The sequence below is a fragment of the Oryx dammah genome, unplaced genomic scaffold, assembly GCF_014754425.2.
Source record: "Oryx dammah isolate SB20612 unplaced genomic scaffold, SCBI_Odam_1.1 HiC_scaffold_18, whole genome shotgun sequence".
Classification (NCBI taxonomy): Eukaryota; Metazoa; Chordata; class Mammalia; order Artiodactyla; family Bovidae; genus Oryx; species Oryx dammah.
In genome coordinates, this window is record NW_024070202.1 from 93379392 (window position 1) to 93397983 (window position 18592).

The 18592-nt window shown below is 43.2% G+C and overlaps 1 protein-coding gene across 1 annotated transcript in view; it reads left to right on the top strand.

Moving 5' to 3' along the window:
• The first annotated feature begins 1233 nt into the window (after positions 1–1233).
• Positions 1234–18592, top strand: part of SMO (smoothened, frizzled class receptor) — a 28565-nt gene continuing 11206 nt past the window's right edge. The window contains exon 1 of the mRNA XM_040259611.1: positions 1234–2121. Coding sequence (XP_040115545.1) covers positions 1797–2121 — 325 coding nt within the window. The 5' untranslated portion in view covers positions 1234–1796. The remainder of the gene's footprint in view (positions 2122–18592) is intronic.

The window sequence follows — 18592 nt, forward strand, 5'->3', positions numbered from 1 at the left end:
ACTGCACTGGATACTCTGTGGGTAGAGAGAAAGGTCCTTGGCTTAGAGGAGGAGACCTTGCTGCTTTGTCATAATATATTACCGTTTCTTGAGGGCAGGCCTTGTCTCCATGGTAAAAATCCCAGATCTCAAGTTCTTCAAGTATGTCATGCCTATCATGGTGCCACACACATCCTAGGATTTCAGAAAAAGACTTGTTAAATTGAATTAAATCCTCTCGGGCTTATGCACTACTTGAGGATGGTAGCTGAAGTGCAATAGCTAATCTGCTCTAAAATGGCCAAGCCTAACAGGACTAGTCCACCTGGGCTAGGCTGAAGGGGTAGGGGTCCTGGTGAGAAAGGAAAAGCCACCCTAGTGTGCTGCCCCATGAGCAACTGGAAGAATTGCTCACTGCAAGTCCACTCCCCTGGCTGGACCATTGGTTATTTAGAGGTGGAAACCACTGCACGGTGAAATCAAATTCCGTGACTGACAAGCAAAAGAGTGAGAAAATGTAAAGAATGGCAGAGTAGGGAAGGAGAGCAGCTTAAACTTCCTGGGCCAGCCTACGAGTAGCCTAGGAGCAGCAAAGGGCCATCAGAGAGGGCCTGGCCTCCTTCGGCCATAACACAAAGACATACCAGGGCCAGCCATTGGCAACCACAGTTCAGAGTTTCACACATTTGTAGCAATAAAAGCTTGATGCCCACGCTTTTGGTTTCCAGACACATGCTCTCTGAATGCTCTCTGAAGGCAGGGGTGGCTGCCTGGAGTGACTCTGAGGTCATCTCCCGCACAGGTCCCTAGCTGGAAGGACTTGGACAAGCAGGGACTCCAAACGGTGGTCTTCTCCATGCAGCTCTGGAACAAGCTGAAAGAGCTAATCAAAAGCAGAAAAGACTGGCAGACTGGGGAGCAGGGCAGGAGCTTCTAGATGCAGTAGAAGTTTCAGCTGACTTCAGTCATCCCTTGTCTCTCCCACATAAACCAGAAGAGTCCACTCTCTGCAGACGGCCAAGCTGAACGATCCTCAGGCCAGTCAAGATGCCCGCTGAGTCTTTTGGCAACTACTGGCCACGATTTCCAATTTCCACCCATCTTGTGCCCCGAGGCAGCGGCGAGGTCACCGTAGCCCCCTGGCCTGGGCCTCTCCAGGCGCCCGCGACACTGAAGCTCCAGCTCCTCCTTTCTCGCATCCCTCCCCTCCTCTTCCCTCCCTCGGCCAGTCCCTCCCCCAGCCGTGGGGTGGGGGGGCGGGAAGGCTTGGCTCGGCGAGGCCCGTGCATTCCAGAGAGCCAAGCGAGCTAGAGCAACAAAGGAGCCGGGTAGTTGGCGGGGAGAAGTCGGGGGGCTGAGGCGCTGTAACGCGAAGGGGGCGTCTGGGAGGCGGGCTGGCGCGGGGGCGGAGCCGGGGACCCAGTCCCGCACCCCCGGCCCGCGCCTGGCCTCCATCGCGGGGCCAGGAGGTGGTTTTAATGGTGGGAGAAGGAATGGGGCTGGAGATTGGGGGCCCAGGGGGCTCCCGGGGGTGAAGATAACTTGGATTGCCAGGAAGCGGTAGAGAGTTGTGCATCCCGGCCCGGGCCTCCGCCGCCCAACATGGGCCCCGGGTTCCAAAGTTTGCGAAGTTGGGTGCCGAGGGCCCGAGGCGCGCGGGGCGTCCGGGGGGACCCGGCACCGGACTCTCGGGGCGCACAGGTCGCCTGAGCTGCGTCTGCGGTCCCCAGGGTGGCGCGTGTGGCCGGGGGTGGGAGGGTGGGCTCCGGAGAGCGGGCGGGGGCGCCGGGGCTTCTGCTGAGTTGGCGGGTTTGGCCATGGCCGCTGCCCGCCTCGCACGGGGGCCGGAGCTCCTGCTCCTGGCGCTGCTGCTGCTGTTAGGGGGCCCGGGCCGGGGGGCGGCCTTGAGCGGGAACGCGACCCGGCCGGGGCCCTGGAGCGCGGGCGGGAGCGCGAGAAGGAGCGCGGCCGTGACCGGCCCTCCGCCGCTGCTGAGCCACTGCGGCCGGGCCGCCCCCTGCGAGCCGCTGCGCTACAACGTGTGCCTCGGCTCGGCGCTGCCCTACGGGGCCACCTCCACGCTGCTGGCCGGGGACTCCGACTCCCAGGAGGAGGCGCACGGCAAGCTCGTGCTCTGGTCGGGTAAGCGCGCGGGAGCCGGAGCCCGGGTCGGGGGCCGTGGCAGTGGGTTCCGGGGACTCTCCGAAAGAATAGGCTCGGGCCTGAGCTTGTGAGAGGGTGGGAGCAGCACCCGGGAGAGTTGGAAGAACAGAGTCTGAAACTTGGGAGGCAGGCTTGAGACCCTCGGGTAGGGAAGGCGAGGAAGTAGAGGGAGTGGGTCACAAAGGGCCTGAGCAGGGTAGGAAGCAAAGGATGAGGGGGAATGAGGGCCCCGGGGAGCGAGGGGGTGGGGGCTCTCAGCCACAGGAAAGGACTTCTTTTTTTTTTTTTAATTTAAGAAGAGATGCTGCAGTAGGTACCACTCTGGAAGCGGGGTCCTCTGGAATGCAAGGTGTTTAGACCTTGGAGCAGAGACCGGGAAATCGAATTGGAGAGGGAAAAGGGAAAGATGGATGGGGGTAGAAGATTTAGGCATTGAGGGAAGATGGGGAGAAAAAAATTGAGTGAAATTTGTGAAAGGTAAGAAACCCCTGGTAATGAGTAATTAAAAGGTAATCAGAAAGTTCCAGAAATCTTGTTTTGGGAGCCAGAAGTCCAGAGGATTGTGATCTTGTCCTGCTTTTGACAGGAGATTTCAGTTTCCTTATCTGAAAAATGGGGACTCCATTCCCTGTCCGAAATTGTGAAGGAATGAGACTCTTCTAACCATCATTTGTGTGTTCTTGGGAAGGTTGGATTCTCAGACTGGTCTGCGTTGAGGAAGGACACTTAAGTCTGGGGTGTCTGGGCCCTTGGATACTTACATGGTGGCCTGAAGTCCCAGAAGCCTCACCTCATGCTGGGATTATGACCTGATCTGAAAAACTGCAGACGAAACCCAAGCAGGTCCTTTATCAGTGTGGAGTGGATTAGCTCCCCGCTTGTCACTCTTCTGGGCTGGGGACTTGCCTCGCCACCCCTTGCTTGTAGCTAGTGTGGTTCCAAAAGTGTCCTTGAAGAAACAGAAACTAAAATCGAAAGCCAGGAGCAGACATGGGAACCTCCTTCTTCTGATAGGTCTTGGATGTCCCATAGGTCTTGGATGTCCCACACGTCTGTTCTGCCCCAGCATCTTGATAGAGAAGTGTTTGCAGGCTGCCTGTCGTTTGTCACATTGACCGCTGGAGATCTGAGTCTTTGCCGGATGTTGAACAAAGCCATGTCATTCCTGGCTTGGTACAGATGTCAGAGGAAGAACCTGGAGGATGGTACCCATGGTGGGGCCACATCCTTTGTGGGTATTGGGTTCTAAAGTCAACATGTAGGCAGAAACCATGTGTAATCAACAGTAGCTTTGAAAAATTCACAAACGGCCACAACGTAAGGTCTCTGTGACTTTGTGTTCATATCCTCTTTTATGGTAATATGTTTGTATGCATGTGCAGCAGATAGTAATGTACAGTACATAAGAAGGGGCGTACAAAGAAAATATAATTTTAGTTTTTAAAATTACATAAATGCAGAAGTGATAAAAATTTTAAAAGACACACACAAAAGAAAGGTATCAACAAGGTTTCCTTGAGTCTGCTAAGTTGCTTCAATCATGTCCGACTCTTTGTGACCCCATGGACTATAGCCTGCCAGTCTCCTCTGTCCAAGGGATTCTCCAGGCAAGAGTACTGGAGTGGGTTGCCATTTCCTTCTCCATCTTTGAGTTTAGGAGCCAACTGTATGGAAAATCTAAATGTCTCCAAACTAGAATCTCACCCAGTTCTGAGCTGCTCACACTATGAAAGTATATGTTCCTCCTGTCTCTCTCTCTCTTTACTTATTTAACAGGGGCTCATGGTTGAATTCCCCTAACTTAAATCCATGTGTGATGCTGCCCTTCTGTAGTTATCATCAAATCAAGGTGGAAGGGTATGAACCTCTCTCCAGCCCAAGCTCCTGAAAGCAGTTGCTGGGCAGAAGTGGTTTTCGCAGAAAAGTTTAGGAGTTAGAACCATCTGCTGGCTGCATATCACTATGCAGTTACAGGAGAAGGCAATGGCAACCCACTCCAGTACTCTTGCCTGGAAAATCCCATGGACAGAGGAACCTGGGTGGCTGCAGTCCATGGGGTCGCACAGAGTCAGACATGACTGAAGTGACTTAGCAGCAGCTGGCTGCATAGGTTTGAACCTCACTAGCTGTGGCTCTGATGGGACACAGTCCTGCCGGGGTTCCGGCACTGAGCCCTGGTCCTTAGTTTACTCTGAGCTCTTCTCTGCCATCACCCTTTATCCCTCAGCTCAGTCCCATTCCCATATGCTTTCTGGATGTTCCTTTTCTATGTCTAGTCTTTCTGCTAGATCTTTTATGTGAAGTAGAGCCAAAAATAGGTGTAGGTATGGGCTGGGTCAGTAAGTGGGTAGAGTGAACCAGAGCCAAAAGTGAGAATCACAGACAAGCCTTCAGCTAAGAGTTGTGTCTAGTGATCTGTCCTGTCCTGAGCTAGTAGACTTGATTTGGCTTAAGATGTAGTCAGTGTCTTCTGGCTCTTGGAGGTGTTTTTGTAGGTGGAAATGATGTAGGGTATCTGTAAACTTGAAAGTAGAGACTTGTTCTTTCCTTTTTTTTTTTTAATCTCAGAGTTCTGAGTACATAGCTGTCCACTCATTCATTCAGTTAGGTGTTTGGGTGCCGGCTACAAATCATCCTGGATCAGTTTCTGGGGCAGATAAAGATGGAGAATACAGACAGGATCCCTGCCGTCAAGGGAAGACAGACAATTAAACCAGGCTTTAGCAACACCTCTACGAGGTATTGTGACCTGGTAGGATGCTGAAGGGACACAGAGGACTTTGGGGAACAAGGAGAGACCTCCGGAGGAACTGACATTTAACCCACAACCTGAGAAATAAGTAGGAGTTTCTGGGGCCAAGGATGATTTGGGTGGGAAGGGATAGAAAGAGGATATAGATGTGCAAAGGTATAGAGGTGAGAGGGCTTGATACTTTTAAGGAAGTATAAGAATTTCAGGAGAACTGAATCAAAGCATGTGAGGGATAGGATTCTAAGAAATAAGACCTAGAGAATTAGAAAATAAAGGGATTCAGATCCCATATTGGAAAGTTGGGATGTTTGCCGGAAAATAAGAAGGGGGCACTGAAGGCTTTTAATGAAGAAAGATGGAATCATATTTGCATTTCAGACCGATCTCCTTGAGTACTGTGTGAAGAAGCCATGGGAGGAAGGGAAGCCTGAAGCCGGTTTGCTTGTTGAAGGGATGGTTGAAGTAGAGATGATGGTGGTCAGTACTGGGGTGACAGCCTGGAAGAAGTGGACAGACCCTGGAATTTCAGAGGTAGAACCAATGGGACTTGCTGATGAGTGAGCAGGAGGACCCACGTTTCAGGCTTGGATGGAAGGTGGTATCGTTCGCTCTCACTAAGCTGGAGAATGCTAGAGGAGAAGGAGGTTTAGGAAGAAAGTACGAGTTCGTTTTGGTCATGTGAATTAGAGGGGCTCATTGGACATCTGTGTGGAAAGTGAAAGTCGCTCAGTCGTGTCTGACTCTTTGCAACCCCATGGACTATAAAGTCCATGGAATTCTCCAGGCCAGAATACTGGAGTGGGTAGCTGTTCCCTTCTCCAAGGGATCTTCCAAACCCAGGGATCGAACCCAGGTCCCCTGCATTGCAGGCAGCTTCTTTACCAGCTGATTCACCAGGGAAGCCATCTGTGTGGAGAGTCCCAGCAAACCTAGAATTGTTGTTGTTCTGTTGCTCAGTTGTGTCTGACTCTTTGCGACCCCATGAATTGCAGCATGTCAGGCTCCCTGTCCTTCACCATCTCCGGGAGTTTGTTCAGAATCATGTTCATTGAGTTGGTGATGCTATCCAATCATCTTATCCTCTGTCACCCCCTTCTCCTCCTGCCCTCAATCTTTCCCAGCATCAGTTCAGTTCAGTCGCTCAGTCGTATCCAACTCTTTGCGACCCCATGAATCTCAGCACGCCAGGCCTCCCTGTCCATCACCAACTCCCAGAGTTAACCCAAACTCATGTGCATTGGGTCGGTGATACCATCCAGCCATCTCATCCTCGGTTGTCCCCTTCTCCTCCTGCCCCCAATCCCTCCCAGCATCAGAGTCTTTTCCAATGAGTCAGCTCTTCGCATCAGGTGGCCAAAGTACTGGAGCTTCAGCCTTAGCATCATTCCTTCCAAAGAAATCCCAGGGTTGATCTCCTTCAGAATGGACTGGTTGGATCTCCTTGCAGTCCAAGGGACTCTCAAGAGTCTTCTCCAACACCACAGTTCAAACGCATCAATTCTTCAGCGCTCAGCCTTCTTCACAGTCCAACTCTCACATCCATACATGACCACTGGAAAAACCATAGCCTTGACTAGATGGACCTTAGTTGGCAAAGTAATGTCTCTGCTTTTGAATATACTATCTAGGTTGGTCATAACTTTCCTTCCAAGGAGTAAGCATCTTTTAATTTCATGGCTGCTATCACCATCTGCAGTGATTTTGGAGCCCCCCAAAATAAAGTCTGACACTGTTTCTACTGTTTCCCCATCTAATTCCCATGAAGTGATGGGATCGGATGCCATGATCTTCGTTTTCTGAATGTTGTGTTTTAAGCCAACTTTTTCGCTCTCCTCTTTCACTTTCATCAAGAGGCTTTTTAGCTCCTCTTCACTTTCTGCCATAAGGGTGGTGTCATCTGCATATCGGAGGTTATTGGTATTTTTCCCGGCAATCTTGATTCCAGCTTGGGTTTCTTCCAGTCCAGCGTTTCTCATGATGTACTCTGCATATAAGTTAAATAAGCAGAGTGACAATATACAGCCTTGACATACTCCTTTTCCTATTTGGAACCAGTCTGTTGTTCCATGTCCAGTCCTAACTGTTGCTTCCTGACCTGCATACAGATTTCTCAAGAGGCAGGTCAGGTGGTCTGGTATTCCCATCTCTTTCAGAATTTTCCACAGTTTATTGTGATCCACACAGTCAAAGGCTTTGGCATAGTCAATAAAGCAGAAACAGATGTTTTTCTGGAACTCTCTTGCTTTTTCCATGATCCAGTGGATGTTGGCAATTTGATCTCTGGTTCCTCTGCCTTTTCTAAAACCAGCTTGAACATCAGGGAGTTCACGGTTCATGTATTGCTGAAGTCTGGCTTGGAGAATTTTGAGCATTACTTTACTAGCATGTGAGATGAGTGCAATTGTGCGGTAGTTTGAACATTCTTTGGCATTGCCTTTCTTTGGAATTGGAATGAAAACAGACCTTTTCCAGTCCTGTGGCCACTGCTGAGTTTTCCAAATTTGCTGGCATATTGAGTGCAGCACTTTCACAGCATCATCTTTCAGGATTTGAAAGAGCTCAACTGGAATTCCATCACCTCCACTAGCTTTGTTCGTAGTGATGCTTTCTAAGGCCCACTTGACTACACATTCCAAGATGTCTGGCTCTAGATTAGTGATCACATCATCATGATTATCTTGGTCGTGAAGATTTTTTTGTACAGTTCTTCCGTGTATTCTTACCACCTCTTCTTAATATCTTCTGCTTCTGTTAGGTCCATACCATTTCTGTCCTTTATCAAGCCCATCTTTGCATGAAATGTTCCCTTGGTATCTCTAATTTTCTTGAAGAGATCTCTAGTCTTTCCCATTCTGTTCTTTTCCTCTATTTCTTTGCATTGATGGCTGAAGAAGGCTTTCTTATCTCTTCTTGCTATTCTTTGGAACTCTGCATTCAGATGCTTATATCTTTCCTTTTCTCCTTTGCTTTTGGCCTCTCTTCTTTTCACAGCTATTTGTAAGTCCTCCCCAGACAGCCATTTTGCTTTTTTGCATTTCTTTTCCATGGGGATGGTCTTGATCCCTGTCTCCTGTACAATGTCACGAACCTCATTCCATAGTTCATCAGGCACTCTATCTATCAGATCTAGGCCCTTATATCTATTTCTCACTTCCACTGTATAATCATAAGGGATTTGATTTAGGTCATACCTGAATGGTCTAGTGGTTTTCCCTACTTTCTTCAATTTGAGTCTGAATTTGGTAATAAGGAGTTCATGATCTGAGCCACAGTCAGCTCCTGGTCTTGTTTGTGTTGACTGTATAGAGCTTCTCCATCTTTGGCTGCATAGAATATAATCAATCTGATTTTGGTGTTGACCATCTGGTGATGTCCATGTGTAGAGTCTTCTCTTGTGTTGTTGGAAGAGGGCGTTTGCTATGACCAGTGCATTTTCTTGGCAAAACTCTATTAGTCTTTGGCCTGCTTCATTTCGCATTCCAAGGCCAAATTTGCCTGTTACTCCAGGTGTTTCTTGACTTCCTACTTTTGCATTCCAGTCCCCTATAATGAAAAGGACATCTTTTTTGTGTGTTAGTTCTAAAAGGTCTTGTAGGTCTTCATAAAACCATTCAACTTCAGTTTCTTCAGCATTACTGGTTGGGGCATGGACTTGGATAACTTTGATATTGAATGATTTGCCTTGGAGACGAACAGAGATCATTCTGTCGTTTTTGAGATTGCATCCAAGTACTGCATTTCAGACTCGTTTGTTGACCATGATGGCTACTCCATTTCTTCTGAGGGATTCCTGTGGGCAGTAGTAGATATATCAGGATCTTTTCAAATGAGTCGGCTCTTCACATCAGGTGGCCAAAGTATTGGAGCTTTGGCTTCAGCATCAGTCCTTCCAATGAATATTCAGGACTGATTTCCTTTAGGATTGACTGGTTTGAGCTCCTTGAAGTCCAGGGGACTCTCAAGAGTCTTCTCCAACACCACAATTCAAAAGCATCAGTTCTTTGATGCTCAGCCAAACCTAGAATAGGAGTTGCTGAAAGAGGTAGCCACTATGAGCTTCCTCAGCCTGGACTGCTGAGCCTTTGGAAGTGAGGAATATCTCAGGTTAGGCCAATTTGTAAGTTTATATAGAACTCAGATCTGTCTCTCCTATATCTTTCAACTCTCTAAACTTGGGCTTCTTCAGGCACTCAGCATCTTACCCCAGGATAGTTTGAAATGTCTTCTCTCAGGCTTTCCAAGCTGACCAGACAAACATACTTATCCAGGCTATGGCCCACATTTGGCCAGACCTGGTTGGTTTGGTAAATGGGGTAAGAAAGCAGAGAGACCTGTGGCTGGCAGGGGAAATAGGTCCCTGAGCACCAGCACGTAGCCTCTTTGACCACTGCTGTGCTCTGTGTGTGCACAGGGGTATGCAGCCCTGTCCCCCAGCTGGGGGTAGCTGGTAGGGAAGAGCTGGAGAAGCTGGGAGGAATTTCTCATTTGCTACTCAGACATCTAGCTGAGAGATTGAGAGAAGGTCTGTTATTTGCAAAGGCAGGCCAGAAAGAATTTCCTTAGCATCTGGCTGATGATCAGAATCATTTTAAAAATATATATATTTGGAAAGTATAAAAATCAGAGAAATACCCACGGGCTCAAGTTTTCATTTTTGCTTCAGATTTTTACCTTTTGAATTGTGAAAGATAGCCTGTATACATAAGGTGCATATGACACAGAGGTACTAAATAATAAATAAATATAAAATGACACCTGAGTCAAGTGATGGTGGGCCACCCAGGAGCTCCTTTGCCTTTTCCAATCACATCTCCTTTCCTCCTCTTCTAGAAGTAACCACTACCTGGATGTTTTTGATGATCATTCCTTCTTTCCTCCATAGTTTTACCATCTAGTTTTGGAATCCCTGAACGGTGTATTTCAGTTTTGCATGTTTTTTTTTACCTCTAAACAGATGGAACTGAGCTGTGTGTATTCTTTTATGTCTTATTTCTTTTGCTCTATGTTATTTTGTAAAATTCATCCATGTTGTTGCAGCTTATTTTTTATTGCTGAATAGTACTCCATTGTACAATATACCACAGTTTATCTATTTTATTGTTCTTTTTCTTTGTTTGTTTTTGTTTTTGGCTGTGCTGGGTCTTTGTTACTGCTCAAGGGCTTTCTCCAGTTGCAGTGAGCGGGAGGTACTCTTCATTGCGATGCACAGGCTTCTTGTTGCATTACATGGGCTCTAAGGTGTGCAAGCTTCAGTAGCTGTATCACATGGGCTCAGGAATTGTGATGCACAGGCTTAGTTGCTCCTTGGCATGTGGGGTCCTCACAGACCAGGGATCAAGTCCATGTCCCCTCATTGCCAGGTAGATTCTTAACCACTGGATCACCAGGAAAGTCCCCTTTTGGTTGTTCTTAAACATTTAAGTTATCTCTGTTTTTGGCTACTATGAATAACACTGCTGTGAATATTCTTTTCTATATATCCTGGTGCCCCTGGGTCAGATTTCTCTAGGTACATACTGAGAGAAATGGAATCGCTAGGTAAGAGGGCACGCATATCAGCTTTGCTACATAATGCCAGTTTTTCAAAATGATTGTACCAACTTCTACACTCACTGTTCCTGTAGAAGAGTTACCATAGCTCCATGTTATTTCTGACACTTGGTACTGTCAGTGTTTTAAATTTTTGCCAATCTAGAAGATCTGAATAGACATTTCTCCGAAGAGGACATATAGATATGTCTCATGAAAAGATGTTCAACATTGATAGTTATTAGAGAAATGCAAATCAACAGTACCATGAGATATTACTTCATACTGGTCAAAATGGCTATCATCAAAAAATCCACAAACAAATGCTGGGTGAAGAGAAGGGAACCCTTCTACACTGTTGGTATAATGTAAATTGGTATAGCCACTATGGAGAACAGTATGGTGGTCCCTTAAAAAACTAAAAATAGAGCTACCATGTGACCCTGCAATCCCACTCCTGGGCATATATCTGGAGAAAGACATGATCCGAAAGGATACATGCACTCCAGTGTTCATTGCTGCACTGTTTACAATAGCCAAGACATGGAAGCAACCTAAATGTCGATCAACAGAGGAATGGATGAAGAAGATATGGTATTTATATATACAGTGGAATATTATTTAGCCACTAAAAGGAAAATTGATACTGATGAACCTATTTGCAGGGGAGGAAGGGAGATGCAGGGGTAAAGAATGGACTTGTGGACACAGTGCGGGAGGGAGAGAGCAGGATGAATGGAGAAATAGCATCACCATATATACACTGTCAGCTGTGCTGCTAAGTCGCTTCAGCTGTAAGCTGGCGATAAACTGCTGTGGAGCATAGGTAGCCCAGTCTGGCGCTCTGTGATGACCTGGAGAGTTGGGGTTGGGGAGGAGAGGGAGGCTCGAGAGGGAGGGGACGTAGTATAATTATGGCTGATTTGCATTGTCGTACAGCAGAACCCAACACAAGGCTGCAAGATTTTTTTTTTTAATTTAAATAAACAATTATCACACACAAAAAAGAATGAAATAATGTCATTTTAGGTAACATGGATGGACCTGGAGAGTGTCATACTGAGTGAAGTAAGTCAGACAGAGGAGAAACATCATATGGCATCCCTTATACGTGGAATCTAAAAAGGAATTTTACAAATGAACTTACAAAACAGAAAGAGACACAGATTTAGAAAACAAACTTATGGTTGCCGAGGAGAAGGGATAGTTAGGGAGTTTGGGAAGGTCATGTACACACTGCTGTTTTCAAAGTGGATAACCCACGAGGACCTACTGTATAGCACCTGGAACTCTATTCAATGTTATGTGCCAACCTGGATGGGAGGGAGTTTTGGAGGAGAATGGATACATGTATATGTATGGCTGAGTCCCTTTCTGTTCACCTAAAACTACTACAACATTGTTAATTGCCTATACCCCAGGACAAATAAAAAATTTTAAGTTTGAAAGAAAATTTTTTTTTGCCAGTCTAGTGGCTGTGTGGTTGTATGTATTTGTGCTTTTAATTTGTATTTCCCTGATTGCTAGTGAGGTTAAGCACCATTTCAGATGTTCCTTCACTGGCCATTTAGATTTCTTCTTTTGTGAAACCTCTGTTTAGATCTTTGGCACATTTTTCTGTCAGACTATCTGTCACATTTGTAAGATTGGTAGTTCTTTATATATGCTATATATGAGTGCTTTATTGGTTGTAAGTATTGAAAATTCTTTCTATTCTGCAGCATGCCTTTTCATTCTCTCAGTGTCTTCTGTTGGACAGAAGTTCTGAACTTTAAGGTAGTCATTTATCAAACTTTTTATGATTAGTGCTTATTGTGTCTTACTTTTAAGTCCTTTCATACCACAAAGTCAAGAATTCATTCTGTTACCTTCTTTCCTTTCATTTTAGGTACATAATTCACCTGGAATTGATTATTTTAGAACTCCAGTTTCATATATATTGTCTCAACATCATTTATTTTTAAAAAATTATTTTCTGTACTGGTCTGCCATAAATCAAGTGTTCAAATATGTTTTTGTTTCTGGGATCTTTATTCCATTCCATATGTCTATTTGTCTATCTCTTACCATACCATCTTAATTATAATATCTTTTTTAAAAAAATCATGCCTCTGGGCATGCAGAATCTCGGTTCCCCAACCAGAGATCAAACCTGTGTCCCCTGATTTGGGAACTTGGAGTCTTAACCACTGGACCATTAAGGAAGTCCCTTTAATTATCATATCTTTATAGCATGGTCCTTTTTTTAAATTTTATTTTTAATTGGAGGATAATTGCTTTACAATGTTGTGTTGATTTCTGCTATACAACAACATGAATCAGCCATAAGTATACATATATCCCCTTCCTTCTTGAACCTCCCTTCCACCCCAGCCCCCATCCCACCCCTGTAGGTTGTTACAGAGTACCGGGCTGAGCTCCCTGTGTTGTATAGCAACTTCCCACTAGCTATCTATTTTACATATGGTAATGTATATGTTTCAGTATAGCAGGGTTCTTTACCTTCTTTGAGCTATAAACCTTTTTGGCAGTCTGGTAAAACCTATGGGCCCCTTCTCAGTAAAATATTTTTAATAGTAGAATACAAAGGATTGAAAAGCATATAGGATTACAAAAGAAATGAATTATATTGAAATATAGTTTTCAAGTACTGAAAAACAAGTTTGCAATCTAATGTATGTGTGCTTCTTTATTAGCACACTAGATAAGATTTCAGTTCAGTCGCTCAGTCGTGTCCAACTCTTTGCAACCCCATGAATCACAGCACACCAGGCCTCCCTGTCCATCACCAACTCCCAAAGTTCACTCAGACTCACGTCCATCGAGTCAGTGATGCCATCCAGCCATCTCATCCTCTGTCGTCCCCTTCTCCTCCTGCCCCCAATCCCTCCCAGCATCAGAGTCTTTTCCAATGAGTCAGCTCTTCGCATCAGGTGGCCAAAGTACTGGAGCTTCAGCCTTAGCATCATTCCTTCCAAAGAAATCCCAGGGTTGATCTCCTTCAGAATGGACTGGTTGGATCTCCTTGCAGTCCAAGGGACTCTCAAGAGTTATCTCCAACACCACAGTTCAAACGCATCAATTCTTCAGCGCTCAGCCTTCTTCACAGTCCAACTCTCACATCCATACATGACCACTGGAAAAACCATAGCCTTGACTAGACGGACCTTAGTTGGCAAAGTGATGTCTCTGCTTTTGAATATGCTATCTAGGTTGGTCATAACTTTTCTTCCAAGGAGTAAGCGTCTTTTAATTTCATGGCTGCTATCACCATCTGCAGTGATTTTGGAGCCCCCCAAAATAAAGTCTGACAGTGTTTCCACTGTTTCCCTATCTATTTCCCATGAAGTGATAGGACCAGATCCCATGATCTTCGTTTTCTGAATGTTGCTGCTGCTGCTGCTAAGTCACTTAAGTTGTGTCCGACTCTGTGCGACCCCATAGACGGCAGCCCACCAGTCTCCCCCGTCCCTGGGATTCTCCAGGCAAGAACACAGGAGTGGGTTGCCATTTCCCTCTCCAATGCATGAAAGTGAAAAGTAAAAGTGAAGTCGGTCAGTTGTGTCCGACTCTTCATGACCCCATGGATTGCAGCCTACCAGGCTCCTCTGTCCATGGTATTTGCTAGGCAAGGGTACTGGAGTGGGGTGCCATCGCCTCTGTTCCGAATGTTAGTGTGGGTTTAATAAGCACTGTAATGTCAAGGTAGTGATGATCAGTAACAATATTTTGAGGTGTTTCCAACAAAAGTATTTAATTTCCATTTGTGACAAAGCCACAGGTACTGCTAACATTTCTGTAGTTTGTTGCTCACATTCATAATTGGGAAAGACTAAATTTCAGTTAGATATAATTTTTTCCCATCCAGGTTCATGGACCCCTAAATTCTCTTTGTGACCTCCAGGGTAAGAACCTCTGCTTTAGAGGATGGCACTATTTAATAGACAGTGTGGTCTATTCTTAACCCTTTGTATTTTCATGTAAAAGTATTTGTTGGTGGTTTTGATTGGAATTATATTGAGTATATATATTAATTTGAAAAAAATGACATCTTTACAATATTGTGTCTTCTAATCATTTCATTAAGTATTCTATGTAGATCTTTAATTTTCTCAGTATTTTTTGCAGTTTTCTGCAAAAAGTTCTAAATACCACTTGTTAGATTTATTCCTAGGTACTTGACATTTTAATGCTGTTATAAATTGTGCTTTTATATTTCATTTTGTTTGTTGCTGTTGCACAGAGATACAATTGATTTTAAATCCAGTAAACTAACTAAATTTATATACATACAAAGTCATCTCATTTGTGAATAATGAGTTTTGTTCCTCCTTTTTCAAGCTATATGTACTATATTCTTTATTGCCTTACTGTACTACTTAAAACCTCCAGTACATGGTTAAATAGAAGTGATAATAGTAGCAGAAGTCTTCATCCGTGACTTTTTCTTCATTCTAAAGAGAAAGCTTTTATACCTTTCACCATTAAATGTGATATTTGGTATAGGAATCTTGTAGTTATATTTTATCAGATTAAGGAAATTTTCTTCTATTCCTAATTTGCCGATTATTATTTTTATCACGGATGGATGTTGAACTTTATCAACCACTTCTGCTGAGATGATCATATGATTTTTTTCCGTCAACATGGTAAATTGGATTGATGAAATTTTCTAATGCTGAACCATCCTTAGCACAATGGATTCAACTTGATTGATCATCAGAATCACACAAATTCTTTTTTAAAGTTTAAATTGTGTCAAATATTATTTTTAAAGTACATAAATATAGAAAAAGTGAAGAAACTGTTGTAACACCTATGTTCATAATTTTTATTTCATATTTTATTAAGGAAATAAAACAAGGGAATTCCCTGGCAGTCTCACAGCCAAAAAAAGAAAAAGAAAAAAAAAAGATAAAATTAATGTCCCCTTTCTTCTTGTTTCCAGTTGTATTTCCTTATCTTCTCTGGGAAGCTTCCTCCACCCCAGTAATTTGCATATTTATTTTTTAAGCTTAATTACTTTAATAAAATAGGTAGTACAAAATTGAAAAGTAACCAAAGTCAAACCCTTCCATTTCTGCTTCCTGCTCCCCATTTCCCCTCCCACAGGCAACCACCAACACTAGTTTGTGTGTCTTTTTGTAGAATCTAACGTGTACAAATGTATATGTGTTCTTATTTTCCCTCCCATAACCAGTAGTGGTTCTGCAGGCTCAGTTGAGTGTTCTCTACTCAACTGCACCCGTTTAACAGGATATAGTGGAGGTTGTTTCAGTTCATCACAAATAGTTCAAGCCTGGATAGTGTTCTATTATATTGATGTGTGACATTTTATTTAGTAGGTCTCCTATTGATGGATATATATTAAGGATGTTTCTACTTTTTTGCTATTACAAATGATATTACAATAAATAATCTTATATATGATTTTTGTGAACATATAAAGTGGAATTGTGAGTATATTTGATAGCTGGTATCAGTAGTCTCCATAAGTATTTAATAATTTTTATTCCTACTAAAAATGTACAAAACTGCCAGTCTCCCCTACTCTCTTGCCAATATAGCATTTTCAAATGTTTTGATCTTTATCCTTCTAAAGATTAAAAAAAGATGTCATTATAGTTCTGTTTCACATTTATTGAGTGAGACTGAGCATCTCTTTATGTTTTTAAAGGCCATTTGTATTTTCTGTGTGTGATCTCTTGTTTATCTTTTGCCCATTTTTCTATAGGATTATGAATTTCTTATTGATTTAGAAGAGCTTTATGCACATAAGGAAAGTAATTCTTTCTTTACCTGTGATGTTTATTGGAAATATATTTTCTCAGTGTGTTGCTTTTCTTATGATCTTGTTTTTTACCCTATTGAATTTATCTATTTTTCTGCATTGAGAGGCAGGTTCATTCTTTACCACCAGCACCACCTGGGAAGCCACTATCTATTTTTCTGAAGTCTTTTCTTCAAATCTTTTATTTCAAATTTCTAGTTTTGTGTCATACTTCAAAAGGCCTTCTCCACTCTAGGATTTTCAAAAAACATTTTCCACTTTTTCTTCGAGTAGTCTAATTTTTTTAAAATAATGCAGTTATTTTGATTCATTTGGAATTTATTTTTTATGTAAGAAATGGGGTGAGGATCCAACTTATTTTTTCCCTGAGCTGCCTCATCAGTTGTCTTTCTTTTTTTAAAGCAATTTCATATTCTTTTTTTTGTTATTGTTTTTCTTCAGTGAGTTTTTATTTTTAAAATTAATTTTTATTTTATATTTAAAATTAATTTTATTACATTTTATTAATTAAAATTAATTTACAATGCTGTGTTAGTTTCTGCTGTATAGCAAGGTGAATCATTATACATATATATATATATACCCACTCTTTTTCAGATTCTATTCCCTATAGATCATTACAGTGTATTGAATAGAGTGCCCTGTGCTATGCAGGAGGTTTGTTTTTTCTTTTTCTCTTTTTTCCTGGCTACACTGCCCTGAATGGGGGATCTTAGTTCCCTGACCAGCGGATCAAATACGAGTCCGCTGCACTGAAGTTTGGGGTCTTAACCAGTGGGCTGCCAGGGAAGTCTCCCCTCAATTGTCTTTCAAGATTTATTTAATAATCTATCTTTTCCTTGAGGATTTTATTTTTAAAGTACGAAACAATATTTAAAATGAAAAAAAAGAAAAATTGCATACTTTAAAAAGCTGATAATTGGGACCCCCCAGTGGCTAATGGATCTTCAGCTCCCAATGCAGGGGGCCTCTGTCCGACCCCTGGTCAGCAAACTAGATCCCACATGCTGCAACTAAGATCCCAGTGCAGCCAAATATATAAACAAATTATATATCAGTTCAGTTCAGTCGCTCAGTCGTGTCCAACTCTTTGCAACCCCATGAATCGCAGCACGCCAGGCCTCCCTGTCCATCACCAACTCCCAGAGTTCACTCAGACTCACGTCCATTGAGTCAGTGATGCCATCCAGCCATCTCATCCTCTGTCATCCCCTTCTCCTCCTGCCCCCAATCCCTCCCAGCATCAGAGTCTTTCCCAATGAGTCAGCTCTTCACATCAGGTGGCCAAGGTATTGGAGTTTCAGCTTTAGCATCAGTCCTTCCAAAGAACACCCAGGACTGATCTCCTTCAGAATGGACTGGTTGGATCTCCTTGCAGTCCAAGGGACCCTCAAGAGTCTTCTCCAACACCACAGTTCAAAAGCATCAATTCTTCAGTGCTCAGCCTTCTTCACAGTCCAACTCTCACATCCATACATGACCACTGGAAAAACCATAGCCTTGATTAGACGGACCTTTTTGGCAAAGTAATGTCTCTGCTTTTGAATATGCTATCTAGGTTGGTCATAACTTTCCTTCCAAGGAGTAAGCGTCTTTTAATTTCATGGCTGCAGTCACCATCTGCAGTGATTTTGGAGCCCAGAAAAATGAAGGAAGTCTGACACTGTTTCCACTGTTTCCCCATCTATTTCCCATGAAGTGATGGGACCAGATGCCATGATCTTAGTTTTCTTATATATATATTTAAAGCTGTCTTTCTTTTTTTAAAAGCAATTTCATTTTCTTTTTTTTTTTGTTTTTCTTCAGTGAGTTTTTATTTTTAAATTTAATTTTTATTTTATATTTAAAATTAATTTTATTACATTTTATTATTTAAAATTAATTTACAGTGCTGTGTTAGTTTCTGCTGTATAGCAAGGTGAATCATTATACATATACATATATCCACTCTTTTTCAGATTCTATTCCCTATACATCATTACAGTGTTTTAAATAGAGTGCCCTGTGCTATGCAGTAGGCTTGTTTTTTCTTTTTCTCTTTTTTAATTATCACAAGTATCACAAAATCCAGAAAAATAACAGGATATTGTATGTATGTGTGTGTGCATGTGTTCTATTAATAGTTATTCGTTGTTATATTACAAAGCATTCCAAAACCTGGTGGCTTAAAACAAGAACCATTCCTTTTGCTCATGAGTCTACAATCTGGGCAGCACTCTGCAGGGATGGCTTGTTTCTGTTCCCAGATGTCTGAGGCCTTCACTGGGATAACTGGAAAAGTTGGGAACTTGAAAAACGCAGCATCTCTTTCTCTTTCAATGAGGAGGGGACAACAAAGGATGAGATGGTGGATGGCATGACTGACGCGATGGACATGA